Here is a 15,498-nt window from a genome sequence, read left to right as displayed (position 1 = left end):
CCAACTCAATAGTTCAAACCAATATTGATCAACTAGTGGGGATAAAAGATGCTGTACTAATTTTGTACAATTTAAATTCATTCCAGTTTCATGCAGTCATACTGAATTTACTCTAGTATTGTGACATACATTGTTCTTTTTTTTGTTTGGCACTGTTAAGTCATTGGGACTGGATGCGTGATTCATAGTTTATTTAACAAACAACATCTGCTAAAAGAATACAACAATTTTATGTCAGAAAAAATCGGCAGCCATTGTTGTAAAAAGCGTGCAATATGTCTCATGAACTATTAGAATCTGAATATGATTTTCGTAAACCCATCCACTGGACTAGTCAGTTTTGGTAAATACAGTCAATTTACTTTACTCATCATAAAAGACAATAAACAACTACCGGGTGGATGCTAATAATTAAAAAATAAATGACGGCCAGTTCTCATCTTATTTGTTTTTCATTTGTTGCACTACTGACTCCATAAGTTTCATGGTGTTTTCTTGCATATTTTAATTAACAACATGAAATCTTGGTGTTGACGTTCGCATAGGTTTTGCTTTTTCTCATCAATTTCTAGCTGTTTGTTGTTTTAACTCGAGACCTTGCTCATTTTTGCCCTGTAGGTATCGATTGCTTCAGAACATTTTGATCTTTTTTTTTTCTTCACCACTTTCTTCTGAATCCGTTCGGCTCCGTTTTAGAGTTTCTCCTAGGCTTTCCATTACTTTTTGCCGCATAACAGCGGCAGTAGCCTTTCCTTTCTCAACTTTTCTTTCATGTTCTTCATCTTTATCCTTATATTCTGATTGAGAATACTTCTCTTTCTCTATGATTTCCTCAAGAAGCACATCAATCTCCGTCTCCTCTACATCTATGCTAGCAGCTTTATCCTGCTCTTTCTTTTTAGCAATATGTTTCTCTTTTAAAAGACAAAATTTATCTTTCACCGCTCTTTGGGTAACTGTGAAGGCTGGATTCGTTACATCATTAAATGAGCAACTACAGTATTTTTACAGATTAATGCGCTGTTGAGTTCTAGGTTTGTATTTGAAGGGTTCCGTGGCTAAAATCTCTCGTAGAAGGAGGGTATGATGCTCATCGGTCTATTGCATTCTACCGAGAAGAATTACAAATCAAGGATCCATTCTATTTGCAGTCGAATTTAATACACAAGTTCTGATTTTACAGAAAAACTTACAAAGATTTAGCTGAACACTGTTTTTAACTTCAAGTACCTGTTGAAAAAAATCCTTCGTTTGAAATTTTTTCTACATCTTATCGCCTCACTAGAAGCCACGGCCGAGAAAAAGCGTAAAGTGGAAGATGCTGGAGAGAAAATGAACGAAATTAAAAAATTTACCTTGTTTATTAGGATTTGAATCTGTCGTTTGCTAATGAACTTCAAGTAGCCTGTTTTCACGTCGTTCACAGATCGAGCACGCGGTTGTCCAACTGTTCGCACTTACGCAATCGCGTTCCCAAGGAAAAATTTACTTCCGGTAGCCGTCGTTCACTCAAGCCATCCTCAATCTTAAGGTCCTTAATTAATTCATTTTCTTTCAACTTCCCATCTCAACATCGGCTGTAACCATCTGCTGAGATCTGAGGACTCTCTACTTGAACGTTAAATGACGGAGGGTACTATCGATATCGTTGTTATCCTCAGTAAGTCTAGAGAGAAATTGGCCGGCTAAAATATCGCAACCCATTCAGTATTCTTCTAAAATAACGGCTCCAACCTTTTATAAGTAAGCGAAAATCATGGGAAAATTGTATTGTAACCAGTTTTCGCAATTTTTGCCCATATTCACCGAACTTGAAGATATTCGTTCGACTTGTATCGCCAACTGTGTCTTTAACGTTTTTCTTACTTACACCGCCTTCATGTTCAATATTGTGGCATTCTACGCCATACAAAAAGCTTCAACGATGCCAAAAACTTTGAAAACTCTGCTGTTAAGTCTTGCCTGCTCGGATGTTGCTGTTGGTTTGTTTAGTCAACCACTATACACTTTCTTTCTCATCAACTGGCTTCGACTACACAATCCTGGCTGTAACACTCAACAAGTGCGGACGGTCTTCAGTGGTATATTTTTAGCTGCCTCGTTCCTTGGTGTTGTGGCTGTAAGTATAGACAGGTTCTTAGCCGTTCATCTTCATCTCAGATACCAGGAGCTTGTGACTCCCATGCGTGTAGTTGTTTTGCTGATCAGCTTATGGCTGTACAGTGCATTTGTTAATTTGATGAAATTGTGGGGGCATTTTAATGCTCAGGATCTTATAAGTGCAATTACGGCTGCTTTCGGTTTTATCATCACCCTCATGGTGTACATCAGGATATATTTAACTGTACAACGGCACAAGAATCAGATTCAGTCCATGCAAATACGGAACGAAGCTCAGTCTGAGGAGATAAAAAACTTTACTCTCCTCACTAGATCCACAGTTAGCATATTCTACGTATATCTCGTGTTTTTAATTTGTTATTTGCCCTATTTCATTTGCATGGCTGTTATTCGAATCTATGGCTCGAGTATCGTTTTAAAAAAATTGTATCTTTTCTCATTGACTCTCATGTATCTAAATTCATCTTTGAACCCTATAATTTACTGCTGGAAGATGAGACACATTCGACACGCTATCATGGACATACTACGAAAGATGTCTTGGGTGAGCAATCGGCCATTTCGGATCCACTACAATCGGTCATCAGATGTCGTCCATATTGGTAACTGATCCCCTCTGTGTGGCTTACAAAGACTGCGCGCAGTAATTGTTTACGACAAAGTAAATAGGGACATACAAGATCGTATAAAAACTTAATGATAAGACCCGGCAGTCAGATAATTGCGTAGTTCCAATTTTAAGTCCAATAAGTCTCTAGTTTGGAAGGGATGGGGCTAATTTTAGGAAGAAAGCTGGTTTTGAAATCGATGAGTGGTGAAATTGTAATTGTGGATGCAGATAAAAGTGAGAGAGGAGACATGACTTATTCATATCAAGGTTTCCGTCGCTCTTAATTTCAAATCAGAATTATAACCAATAACGGTGGTTTCGGACTTGAGCTTCGGAAAAGCCTCTTTTTCCCTCATGTAAATTTTTCCTATGACTGCCAACTGTTTCGCCAAATCCCCTCTCTTAAACTAACATTGACAAGTAATTGACATTCCAGCTTCAAATAAAAAAACAGGAAACTTATGTCATCCATCCTCCCGCCGCAAAACCAGAATTTCCAAGTTACTCTGACTGTAATAGTGGGAAACGAACTTCTTCCTTTTAATAAACAGTTAACCCCTTGACTCCCCTTAATGTGTAATTTAAAAAAATTCTCAAGCAAACAGGTAATAAAAATGACAGAGATGATCAATTTGGGAACATGGTATTGATAGTAAGATTCTCAGGACTAAACAACAAATAAATGTAAGGTATGATCATGAGTGAAGGAAATAAACTTGCACGTCTTTCATTATGTTAATAGTTGCAAACTTTAAATGATAAACAGAGTAGGGTCACATTGAGAGTGCCACGTTTTGCCCTCCGGAAGAAAAACAAGCATGAGCTAGTATTTGCAAGGGAAGAAAAATCGATCTTAATTATTGGCTAATGAGTGGATAGAAAACAAAAATGGATTGATCAATATCCTTGAAAATTAAACAAATAACATAGAGCATCGAGTTTGTGTAAACACTTTTGAGGTAAAAACTTAGTCGAAGGAGAATGCTGCATATGAAAACGAAAACAGAGGTGGCTTTAGTGTTATTGATTAGCCCGCACATTGCAGGGGGTTCTTGATAATAACGGGAGTTTTGAGAACTTAAAATTAATTAAGTTTTGTTTACTTATTATTTCCTTTATTTAGATGCAAATAACTGATAGGTTTTGGAATCAATTTGACAATTCTTTACAATTTCTAGACAACTTAACGGATCAATAAAGTGAAATGTATTGAAAACATTAGTACGTCTCGAGATAAAAGTGTTCAAAAGTTTATTTAAACAGATTATGGACGGCTTAAATTTTGGGCATATCTATAATAATTACGTGACAATTTGAATATGCCTTACAAAATGTCGGAAAATATTTCTGAAAGCCTCGATTTCTCTTGCAACAGTGTCGATTTCTCGTGGTTTTCGGGGGTAAACAAGAGGTGGGTGATCAGTCGTCGCCAACAGAGTATGAATAAAGATTAGTATTATGAAATGAAATGAAATTATTATCATTATTATTATTATTATTATTAAAAACTGACACGCTAACAAGGAGAAAGGGGGTAATACGAATATTACAGTCTTATGGGGGATAATGTTGTTTTTATCTTGACACAACCAAAATCCTCCTTAGGAAATGAATAAAACATTACAAAGCCTTCAAGATGATAACCAAACATTCTGAACAATAAGAAATGTTTGGTTTAGTTACCTTAACCGGTAATAAGTTATGGAACTTTTGGTATCATCGATTTTCTAATACTGACCTCGCTTTTCCGAATGAGTTTTTGCAGTAATCGTTGCTTTTAGAAGTAAATGCGTATAATCGGAGTTTATAGAGTAGAAAGCCATTAAAAATAGTTCATCTGTCACTTATCCTCCCATGAGGCTGGTCGTTATTTATCACATGCGGTGGAAGGGGGGGGGGGGCGGGAACCTTAGAGGATCTTGGTCGAGTGACAACAATGTTTACAAAGCCCCCCCCTCCCCTCCATAAGATTCTATAAGATTCCTACGACCCCTCCCTCCCTTGTTGATAGTTAATTGGTAGTCAATTTATTATAGTCCCCTATTAATATTCTGTTGGCGACGACTGAACCCCCCCTCCGCTTTTCGTTAACCCTTTAGCTCCCAAGATCTGATTGTTAATTCTCCCCTCTACCTGCTACACATTTCCTTGTAAATAATTTACAAGAATTTAATGTTAGATCAAGGTAACAACTTCTACCTGATAAGTCTAAGTATTCTCATTACCTGTTCGCTGGATAATGTATGGATATTTTAGAGAGAAATTAGTTTTAACTCATTCCTGGGAGTTAAAAGGTTAAAGCCAGGAGAAATGGACCTTGTAACAAATAATCTCCGAGATTTTGAAAGACATCTTCAAACTATTACGTAATCTTCATGGTAAGCCCGAAATTTGAGCCATCGATTATCTCTCAACAAGAGCTTTCAAGCACTTTCATTACGAGACTAACTTTTTGGCTACATTTTACATAACTGACCCATTAATTATAACTTGTCTAGAAATTGGAAAGAATTGTTAAATTATTTCAAAAACCTATTTGTTATTGCGTCTAAGCGAAAGGAGATTTGGAGGAAAAACACACTTAATTTTAAGCTCGTAAAACTCCCGCTCAGCTTGTATTATGAAACATCTGCGGACTAATCAAATCAATAATTTTACAGCCACCTCTTTGCTTCTCGCTGTTTGTTTAGTTTCAAGTATATCGATCGATCTATTTTCGTTTTCCATCCACTCAACTGCCAGTGATAAACAACAGTTTTTCTTCGCTCTCAAATACTTGCTCCTGGTTTCTTATCCTGAGGAAAAAACATGACGCCCCAAATGTGACGCTATACCATTTCACGGAGGAGTCATTTCAAGCTTTTAACTTCTAATGAAAGAGCTGGAAGTTTATTCCCTTCACTCATGATCATAACTTATATTTATTTGTTGTTTATTCGTGACCACCTTAATACCAATACCATGTCCCTAAATTTATCATCTTTGTCATTCTCATCATCTGCTTGCTTTAAACTTTCTTTAAATTACACATTAATGGGGGAGTTAAGGAGTTGACTGTTTATTAATATGAGCACCGTACACTACTCCAACACGCTATATTTAGCCACTTAAATTATGTGCACCTAAATCTTCCTTCAAGTTATTATAAACCAAGAAAGAACTATATCTCGAGCAGCATGGTCAGGCGAGAAGTGAGCTGTCGCAATAAAATTCAGTCATTTAAGATAAAAGTTATATGCTATACCATCGCAAAAAGTAAATTAGATAAAACGCTGTAATTGCATGATCACAACAAGTTACTCAAAAGTTATTTTCGTTTTGTTTTGTTTTTTCCTATTTTTAAAAGAAGTTAGTTCATCGTCAGACTTGTGCAAACGAAAGCAATAACGATGAAAATGTTTCTAATTGCAAATAGTTCACATCGCTACGATGATGCTAGCAATAAACGTTGCCCTTCAAAGTGAAAAGAAAATTGAAAGAAAAATACTGCAGGATCTCTGCTTGCAACGTGATCCACTCATCAAAATTAGTGCAAACAGATGCTTTATAACTCTGAGCCTGTAAGAGTTTCTTCTCCTTAAAGTAAGAACAATTTTCTCCGCGGACCTTATCTCACTCCTTCTTAGGGTAATGCTTCTTTGGAAAAAATTGATTATATTAATAATAAAAACTCGCTTTTTCATGAGATAAAGCAGCTTTTTTGAAGATGGCTCATGGGAATTCCCCTCTTATCAGCATATAGCTCAATGAAAAATGACTTATCAAAGTTTGAGCCATGTACTTTCATGAGCCTGAACAGTTTTTTTATAGTTTAACCTCCTTAGAATAGATAACCAGGCCGAGGCAAAAGGCAATGAAGCTCGTTTAATTTGGAAATCAGCTAAAACACTTTGATAACCAAACCAGTCTTCCTATTTAATGGGCCTCTTTCGTTCCACTTGTAAGAATTTGATGTAAAGTGTATTTAAAATTCGAAATGATTTGCTTGCTGAGTCATATCACTAAGTTTGTCTTCAATGTTCTTTCTTCTTATTTCCTTTGTCGTAAACAAACCTGGCACAGTCCTTGTTAGATAAACAGAGCGGATTAGTTGAATAACATGTCCGGTCCCAATAAAGGAGGAAAAGGTTTGGGGAAAGGAGGTGCAAAACGTCACAGAAAAATCCTACGAGACAACACCCAGGATATAACCAAGCCGGTCATAAGACGTTTGGCTAGAAGAGTTGGTGTGGAGCGCATGACGGTGACTGCCATGGACGTTGTATATGAGTTGAAACGACAAGGACGTACGCTGTACAGCTTTGGAGGACGAATGATGAGGAACTGGCACGACGGAGAAACTTTAGAGTTAACAAACATATTGAAGGGAACACTGAAATTTTTATGATAGCATCCAGGAGGACTACAAGCTATCAATTATGTTTTTGTTTTGCGTACATTATTAATTTTCTCGTTTGAAATTAAGACAATGTACTATGTAATGTCTTCATTATTTCCCCAAGTGATACCTGCTTACTTTCGTCTCTTTTGTGTCTGTGTTTTTTTTTTGTCGCTGTAGCACGACTTAATGTTGTGCAAATAATGCACAGAGAATTAAATTGCTTCTTTCGTTTGTCCATGTTCAGTTTACTGCGCTTCATCTGTATCTATGGAGGGACTAAGGCGAGGTTGGTATGTTGTTCGTCTTTGAAGTGCAAATTGGAAAGAGACAACCTTAGGGAACCATGTTTACAAAATTCAAACGCAAATTTTTGAATAAAGAAGGTTTCAATTGCGTGTCGAAAGAACAAAACCAGTCTAATCCACATGGGCAATCGGAACAGTGGCTCACACCACAAATAGCGAATGAGAACCCGAAACAAGAACAGGCGGACAGTAAAAAGAACGGAATAACCCGACTGATGCTTTTTGTGACATTCACTCTGACGAAAAGCTAACAGTTGAAACATCAGCAGGAGAAACTCTCCTCAGTGTGCAATTTACATTATCAACTCAGATAAAATCAAATCGTCTCGTAATAACCCCTCCCAGCGAAGTAGCCTACAGAGCAGGCGTGATTTTGGCGAGCGAGTGTTCAGTATTTTCTTAACGAAAATTATGGCCGCGATCGTTGATTTTAATGGCAGCGGAAGGCTGGAGAGAGAAAGAAATTTATACTAAGGGGGCGGCTAACGGACAAAAATAGGGAGAAGGTTAGGGTGGGGGCGTGAGGGTTACGCCTGTTGCGGAGTTCCGGATTGGTGCGTTTAAGCTCCAGCCGTCAATCGCATGCTGTCAATCATTTGAGTGTATTCTAGCTCTTGCTGGAGAAAGAGAAAGATGGCGAACTCTGATCGTGAAGTTTAGTTTCGATTCCGCTCTCTAAGGAAGCAATCAAGAGTTTTTCGGAATTTGGTGCGTCTCGGAACAAAAAGAAGCAATTGCTACACTGGTTTCTGGAAAAAACTGGTTTTGGGAAGAGCCTGATATTTCAACGGCTGGTTCCTAAAAAAGAAATAATGACGAGAAAACCTTCTACCGTAGTTATCGTTTTTCCGCTTCAGGGTATTGTTTATGATCAAATGGAAGAAGCATCTTCGATGGGATTGACGGCAGCTACGCTCACGGATTGTTGTTTGGAGGAAATTGAGTGCGGTAAATATAACCTCGTATTTGCGTCGGCAGAGGAGGTTTTGGCTAACCCATTTCTTTCCTTAATGAAAAAAGCAGCCACACTGTTTCACTAGAATATGTGTGCAATCATTGTGTGCAATCAAACGCAGTCAAACCAGAGGGGACAGAAAATTCTCACCTCATTCAAGAAAATTTTGTTCGAAAAACAAGCGAGCTCGTCCGGATTTACACACCTCCAATATGCTTCCAGATTTCAAGTATTCGTCAAACTCACGTGACACTAACTTGGTGATTCCTTTATTTAGTTCCGGCTCAATTTCTTCGTGCTTTAAAGTCTCATTAAAAGCTTCTCTCCATTGTTTGGTGTGAATGTTCTTCACCAATGTTTTCGTTTGGGAATCCTTGGGAATTCTCACAGTCACGTTTCCCGACTAATTCACGAACACGATTTTTACACCATCGTTTGGAAGATCTTCCACAATCAGTTGACTCAGCATCTCGTTTTCCTGTACGAAAGAAGTAGATGCGGTATTCACTGTGATTTCGAAGGCGAGAGACTCTTTTGATCGCTTGGGAGAAACTTTCCCCGACGGAGTCTTCGCAATCGGGGAACTAACACGTACAGATTTTGATTTCCTCCGCGGTGGACTAGCTTTATCTGGCGTGTTGAGATTTCCTTTGCTAGTTTTAACTGGAGAAGACGTCGTTGCAGTCGCGTTCTCGACAAAGTGGTACCACTGGCCTAGATTTCGAGTCCTACGGCCACATGGTTTGCAAACACGATTTAAAGATCTCGAGCTATCTTGCACCAAGGAAAATCCAACTTGACGAAAAATTTCGCTCAAAACAACCCCAAAGCACTCCTTCCGTTTCGAAGGTTTGAAAATGCGTTTTGATGAAGAGTGGCTTTGATTAGGGAGATTTCCCAACTGAATTTTGAGGAAAAGGAAACTTCGCAAAACCTATAAGTGTCACTCGCTCTATTATGGGACATTACACAAAATGTGTTTGTTTTTGCCGGAAGTCATTGCCAAAGGTTTTTAAAGAAACTGATTTTTATTGGTTACCTGCCTATTCCGGAAATGCAGTGAAGCGCAACTAATCAGGGGGTGTATGGAATTTTTAACAGCTTCTTCGGGAAGCTGCCTTTTTGCCCTTCCTCTGTCCCCTACCCCCACTGTCCACTTTAACTTCAAACCAAACATGGCCGTTCGGATAAACGATCGCGATAACGCTAGCTAGCTCTAGTAAGACGCCTGCACTTCAGGCTATCACTGAAGTAGCATCATAGTTTCTTCGAAAGCGCACCCCCTTTGTTCGTTTGCAGTTTACCAGATCCTACCGTTTCTAAACTGTAACTGAAATGTAAGTTAGAACCGCCTGGCCGTGAGAGGATTTTGGTACGAGACTACCTCCAAGCAGATTTTCTCTGCCCGTGGGAAGACTTGAGACGAATCGGGAAGAGGTCTGCCAGAGGTCTAGCACCACTTGCAGACTTCTAGTTGAATGCCCTTTAAGGAATGTAGAGAATTGGCTGCCATTGAACTGCTAATGAGGCAGCTAAGGATCATAAGAATATTACGGTGGCGTATGGGGGAGTCAGGTAAATTTTATCGTGACAACCAAAATCCTCCGACCCCCAATCCCCCCTTCCCCACCCGCTAAACACTGATAAACACTGATCAGTCCGTAGCTAAGCCACCTATTTTTTCATAGTCTGTTTTAGAATTAACGAACATGAACGAGAAATTAAACGAGCTAGACAAACGAACTGTTACACGTATTAAGCGAATGGAGGTAATCAAGAAAAACTCACACAGGACGAAATCACATGTTTCCGTATTTCTGAAACGTGGCGGAAACATGCAACTCCATGTTTCCGTTATGTTTACGTACGCGTCTTACGGAAACGTGAAAATTTAAGTCTACGTGTTTCCGTCACGTTAACGGAATGGAAATGCCAAGTCACGTTTCTGTCATATTTAAGCCAGCACATTTCCGCCGTTGTTCGTTTCCGTCATGTTTCTGCAAACGGATTTGCAGTTTTTTGCTACATCTTACCAAAACACAAACGCGAGATGGTTCTTTGAATAACAAGGAACCTTAATGCGACAGCTGTGTTATTTAATCCGGTTAGGCCAAATCAGACAGTTGTGTGACTAAGGTCGGTTGGTGCCAATGAGACAATTGTGTCATTTGATCTGGTTGACCCAAATGAGACGAGTTGTGTCATTTGATCCGGTTACCCAAAGAAGACAGTTGTGTGCACTGAGCTGGTTGGGCCAAACGAGACAGCCAAAATTAGACATTGTATTATTTGAGCCAGTTTAAGGCCAAATGAGACAGTTGTGTGATTTGCGCCAGCTGGGCCAAATGAGACAGTTATGTAATTTAAGTCGGTTGGGCCAAATGAGACCACTGTGTCATTTGATCTGGTTGGCCCAAGTAAGACAAGTTGAACCGGTTGTGCCAAATGAGACAGTTGTGTCATTTAATCTGGTTTGTCCAAATGAGACAGTTGTGTGATTTGAGCCGGTTGTATCAGATGAGACAGTTGTGTGACTTGAGCCAGTTGGGCCAAATGAGATGGGCCAAATGAGACAGTTGTGTGATATGAGCCAGTTGGGTCAGGTGAGACAGTTGTGTGATTTAAGTCGATTGGGCCAAATGAGACTGTTGTGTCGTTTGATTTGGTTGGCTCAAATGAGACAAGTTGTGCCAAATGAGACAGTTGTGTGATTTAAGTCGATTGGGCAAAACAAGACAGTTGTGTGATTTGAGTCAGATGAGACGGTTGTGGGATTTGAGCCGGTTAGGCCAAATGAGACAGTTGTGTCACTTGATCTGATTGGGCAAAATGAGACAGTTGTGTGATTTGTGCCGGTTGGGTCAGATGAGGCGGTTGTGGGATTTGAGCCAGTTGGGCCAAATGAGACAGTTGTGTCATTTGATCTGATTGGGCCAAACGAGGCAGTTGTGTGATTTGAGCCAGTTAGGCCAAATGACACAGTTGTGTGATTTAAGTCGGTTGGGCCAAATGAGACCACTGTGTCATTTGATCTGGTTGGCCCAAATAAGACAAGTTGAACCGGTTGTGCCAAATGAGACAGTTGTGTCATTTAACCTGGTTTGTCCAAATGAGACAGTTGTGTGATTTTGAGCCGGTTGGATCAGATGAGATTGTTGTGTGATTTGAACCAGTTGGGCCAAGTGAGACATTTCTGGGATGTGAGCTGGTTAGGCCAAAAAGAGACAATTGTGTCATTTGAGCTGGTTAAGCCAAATGAGACATTCATGTGAGTGGAGTGGATTTTGCGAATAGTAGGCTCTGTAATGAATTGAAGCTCTATTTAACTACAACCTTGTCTTATGGAAGGAAAATAAATGACGCTTTGGCAAAATATAGCTGTAGTATTTCTTTGACTGAAGGGGAAAACGCCATAAGAGGTGTTCTGTAAATTAATTAATAAGACTTTCCACCTACCATGAACATTATAAGGGTGCGTTTCGGAAAGAAAGAGGGAAAAAAAGGTTTACCAAAGCTAGAAAGTTTCCGCAAGGGTAAGATAAATTTGAATTAACACGTTTCCGAGACGTAAGCTGTAGCGGGAACATGAAACAGACCTCAGTTTCCGGAACGGTTTCTTGTGTTTCCGCAGGTTCCATCACCCATTCAGTAGCCCGGAATACGTCAACGGAAACATGGAAAAGACATGTTTCCGCAACGTTTTCTTCTGTTTCCGCAAATGTAAACCCGAAATTACGATTGCGGAAACATTTGTTTCCTTTAGCTGAAACTTGACGGAAACATGCACAAAAAGTGGCCCGGTTCCGTTGTATACGCAGCAACGGAAACGCGAGAAAACGTCACGAAACCGGTAACGGAAACACAGGTTATCCGTCGTGTTTCCGGAACGGTTTAACATGTTTCTGCCACGTTTCCGGTTACGGATTCTTGCAATTTCGTCCTGTGTCATAATTAATTTATTTCCTTTTAACTTCCCATCTCAGCACCAGTCACAACCATCTGTTGAGACCTGAGGACTGTTTACTTGAACGTTGAATAACGGAAGGTGCTATCGTTGTTATCTTCAGTAAGGCTTGTGAGAAGTTGGCTTGCTAAATATCGCAAACCATTCACTATTTGTCTGAAATAGCAGCTTCTAGCGGATATCATGAGCAAATTGTTTTGTAACCAGTCTTCGAAGTTTTTTCCGATATTCACTGAACTTGAAGATCTTCGTTCGACTTGTATCGCCAACTGTGTCTTTAACATTTTTCTTAGTTACACCGCCTTCATGTTGAATATTGTTACAATCTACGCCATATACAAAACTTCAACAATGCCAAAAACTTTGAAAACTCTGCTGCTAAGTCTTGCCTGCTCGGATGTTGCTGTTGGTTTATTCAGTCAACCATTATACACTTTCTTTCTGATCAACTGGCTTCGACTACACGATCCTGGCTGTAACACTCAACAAGTGCGGACGATTTCAAATACTTTATTTTCAGGTGCTTCGTTTCTTGGTGTTGTAGCTGTAAGTGTAGACAGGTTCTTGGCTGTTCATTTTCATCTCAGATAACAAGAGGTTGTGACTCACAGGCGTGTTGTTATTGTTGTGATTGGTATATGGGTGAAAAGTACATTTGTTTCTTTGATAATATTGTGGGGGCTACTTAGTACCAGGGATCTTATAAATACAATTATTGAAGCTTTCAGTCTCATTATCACGTTTGTGGTGTACATCAGAATATATATAACTGTACGACGGCACAAGAATCACATTCATTCCATGCAAATACGAGATGAGGCTCAGTCTGAGGAGTCAAAAAACTTAATTGTTCTCATTAAATCCACAGTTGGCATATTCTACGTATATCTCGTGTTTTTAATTTGTTATTTGCCCCATCTCATTTGCATGGCTGTTATTAGAATCTATGGCTCGAGTATCGTCCTAAAGAAACTTTTACTTTACTCATTGACTCTCATGTATCTAAATTCATCTTTGAACCCTATAATTTACTGCTGGAAGATGAGACACATTCGACACGCAATCATGGACATATTGCGAAAGATGTCTTGGATCAACAATCTACCATTTCGTATCAACTACAATCGGTCATCGAGTGTCGTCCATATTGATAACTGATCCCTTGTATGTGGCTTACAAAGACTATGGGCGGTAATTGTTTACGAGAAAGTGAAATAGGGACAAACAAGATTGTACATAAACTTAGTGATATGAACCGACAGCCAAATAATCCCGTAGTTCCAATTTTAAGCACTCGATAAATCGAACAATCTGTAATGTGGAAGGGAAAGGTTAATTTGAGCAAGAAAGCTGGTTTTATCATCGATGGATAGTGAAATTGTAATTATGGATGTAAATAAAAGTAGGACGACTCCTTTGAATGTAAAATTTAAATAGACTCTAGAATGACAGAGATAATCAATTTAAGGACATGGTACTGATAGTAAGATTCTCAGAACTAAACACCAAATAAGTATAAGGTATGATCGTGAGTGAAGGGAATAAACTTTCGGCTCTTTCATTAGAAGTTAAAAACTCTAAACGATTCTACGATACACCGGTATAGCGTCGCATTAGAGCGTCTCGTAATGCCTTCAGGAAAAAAAAACAGACAGGAACTAGTATTTACGAGGGAAGAAGAATCGGTGTTAATCATCGGCTAATGAGTGGATTCTAAACGAAAATAGATTGGACGATATACTTGAAAATTAAACAAACAACGAAAAGCATCGAGTTTGCCTCAACACTTTGAGGTAAAAAGTTAGTCAAAGCAGAATGCTGCGTATGAAAACAAAAGCAAAGGATGCTATAAAGTTATTGATTAGCCCGCAGATGTTTGCAGGTGGTCCTTGATAACAGCGGAAGTTTTGAGAACTTAAAATTAAGTATGTTTTTCCTTGTCATCTCCTTTCGCATAGATGCAAATAACAGATAGGCTTTGACATCAATTTGACAATCGTTTTTAATTTCTGGACAAGTTAAGAGGCTGTCCGCGTAAGAACGGATAAGGCAAATTTCGGCCGATCACCGATTTCCCTAAGTTTTTCAGTGAAAGTCAAAAATTCTATTCCGTGTACAAATTACACTTATTTTGATAATTTTTCATTATCTTTATTTTTTATGAGACAATTTTAGAGGTCACCCCAAAACTGCTCAATTTGCCATCTGTGACCCATATTATTAAGCTATAAATATCGAGCGCTACCAAATCCTTATTTCCCTAGAAAGCTAATTATTTTACCTATTTAAGAATGACTTTATTTCTATACGTTAAAGGTAAAACGATTGCATTCTATAAAATTTTTACCGAGTTATGAAATTTTCAAAATACCTTATCGTGAGCATTGAAATTTGTGAGAAGTGAGGTACATGCGGTTGAAAGCTATTTTCTCTTACGTGGGACCTGATCTAGAGTCAAGTCTATTGCAGCTTAAAATTAATTAGAAACAGCAAGTTAAACATAGAATAAAACTTTTGGGCACTCCTCATCCTGCACCGTAGAGAGCTTTGCGAATTTCATAAATATTCGCCATCTTGATTGAAACCAACGATAAGGCGGTCCGACCTGCAGACAAGTTTCTGAAGTGTGACAGCCTTAAAATTTTTGAAGGTGCCGCAACGATTATGTGATGGAGTATCAAGATCGATATAATTCATCATTTTGGCCATTTTTTCACGAAATGGCTCAAATTTTCCGGAAAAATACTTCGTTAATAATTCCTATATGCCAATTAGCTTCATGCGTTCATGTTATAATACACGTCAAAAATAGTTTCCGTAACAACATTGAACCGTTCTAAGAAGTGTTCCTATAAATATGAAATTCATCTGCTGTATCCTTTCTTGACAGCTTTACGTAAAATTTAAAGAGCCATTTCCTTTGAACACAATGCGCTAAGGGAATCCAGTTTGTTTTGACAACCAAGTTGTTAATTTCGCGCAAGTGTTTTTATCTAGTGCATAATCTTTTCAGACCTCTTTTGCCGTTTTTCTTCAGGAAAATAATTCACCCTTACTTGGGGAAAAATTTTTCTCACTATTTGCGAAAGTTTTTTAGATTGTGAGCTAGTTGGTTCTCATGGTTAACACCGTGGAGTTTTTTTTAAGCGTGACTGTAGACTG

General features: G+C 38.7%; 1 protein-coding gene and 1 pseudogene across 1 annotated transcript; both read left to right on the top strand.

Moving 5' to 3' along the window:
• Positions 1-1,361: 1,361 nt before the first annotated feature.
• On the top strand, positions 1,362-3,872 carry LOC113664506 (beta-1 adrenergic receptor-like). Its single transcript, XM_089207201.1, has one exon. The coding sequence runs from the start codon at positions 1,757-1,759 to the stop codon at positions 2,729-2,731; it is 975 nt and encodes a 324-aa protein (XP_089063327.1). The 5' UTR covers positions 1,362-1,756; the 3' UTR covers positions 2,732-3,872.
• A 7,867-nt stretch (positions 3,873-11,739) lies between these two features.
• LOC149045821 (putative G protein-coupled receptor 45) lies at positions 11,740-13,745 on the top strand (annotated as a pseudogene).
• The last annotated feature ends 1,753 nt before the right edge of the window (positions 13,746-15,498 follow it).

Source organism: Pocillopora damicornis, chromosome 5 (assembly GCF_964200805.1).
Source record: "Pocillopora damicornis chromosome 5, jaPocDami1.2, whole genome shotgun sequence".
In the NCBI taxonomy this organism is placed as follows: Eukaryota; Metazoa; Cnidaria; class Anthozoa; order Scleractinia; family Pocilloporidae; genus Pocillopora; species Pocillopora damicornis.
The sequence above is the reverse complement of the archived record's forward strand: the minus strand, read 5'-3'. Positions and strand labels throughout refer to the sequence as shown.

Bases quoted from the DNA above. Each gene is read 5' to 3' on its own strand.
- LOC113664506 (XM_089207201.1), top strand. From the start codon at position 1,757: ATGGGAAAATTGTATTGTAACCAGTTTTCGCAATTTTTGCCCATATTC.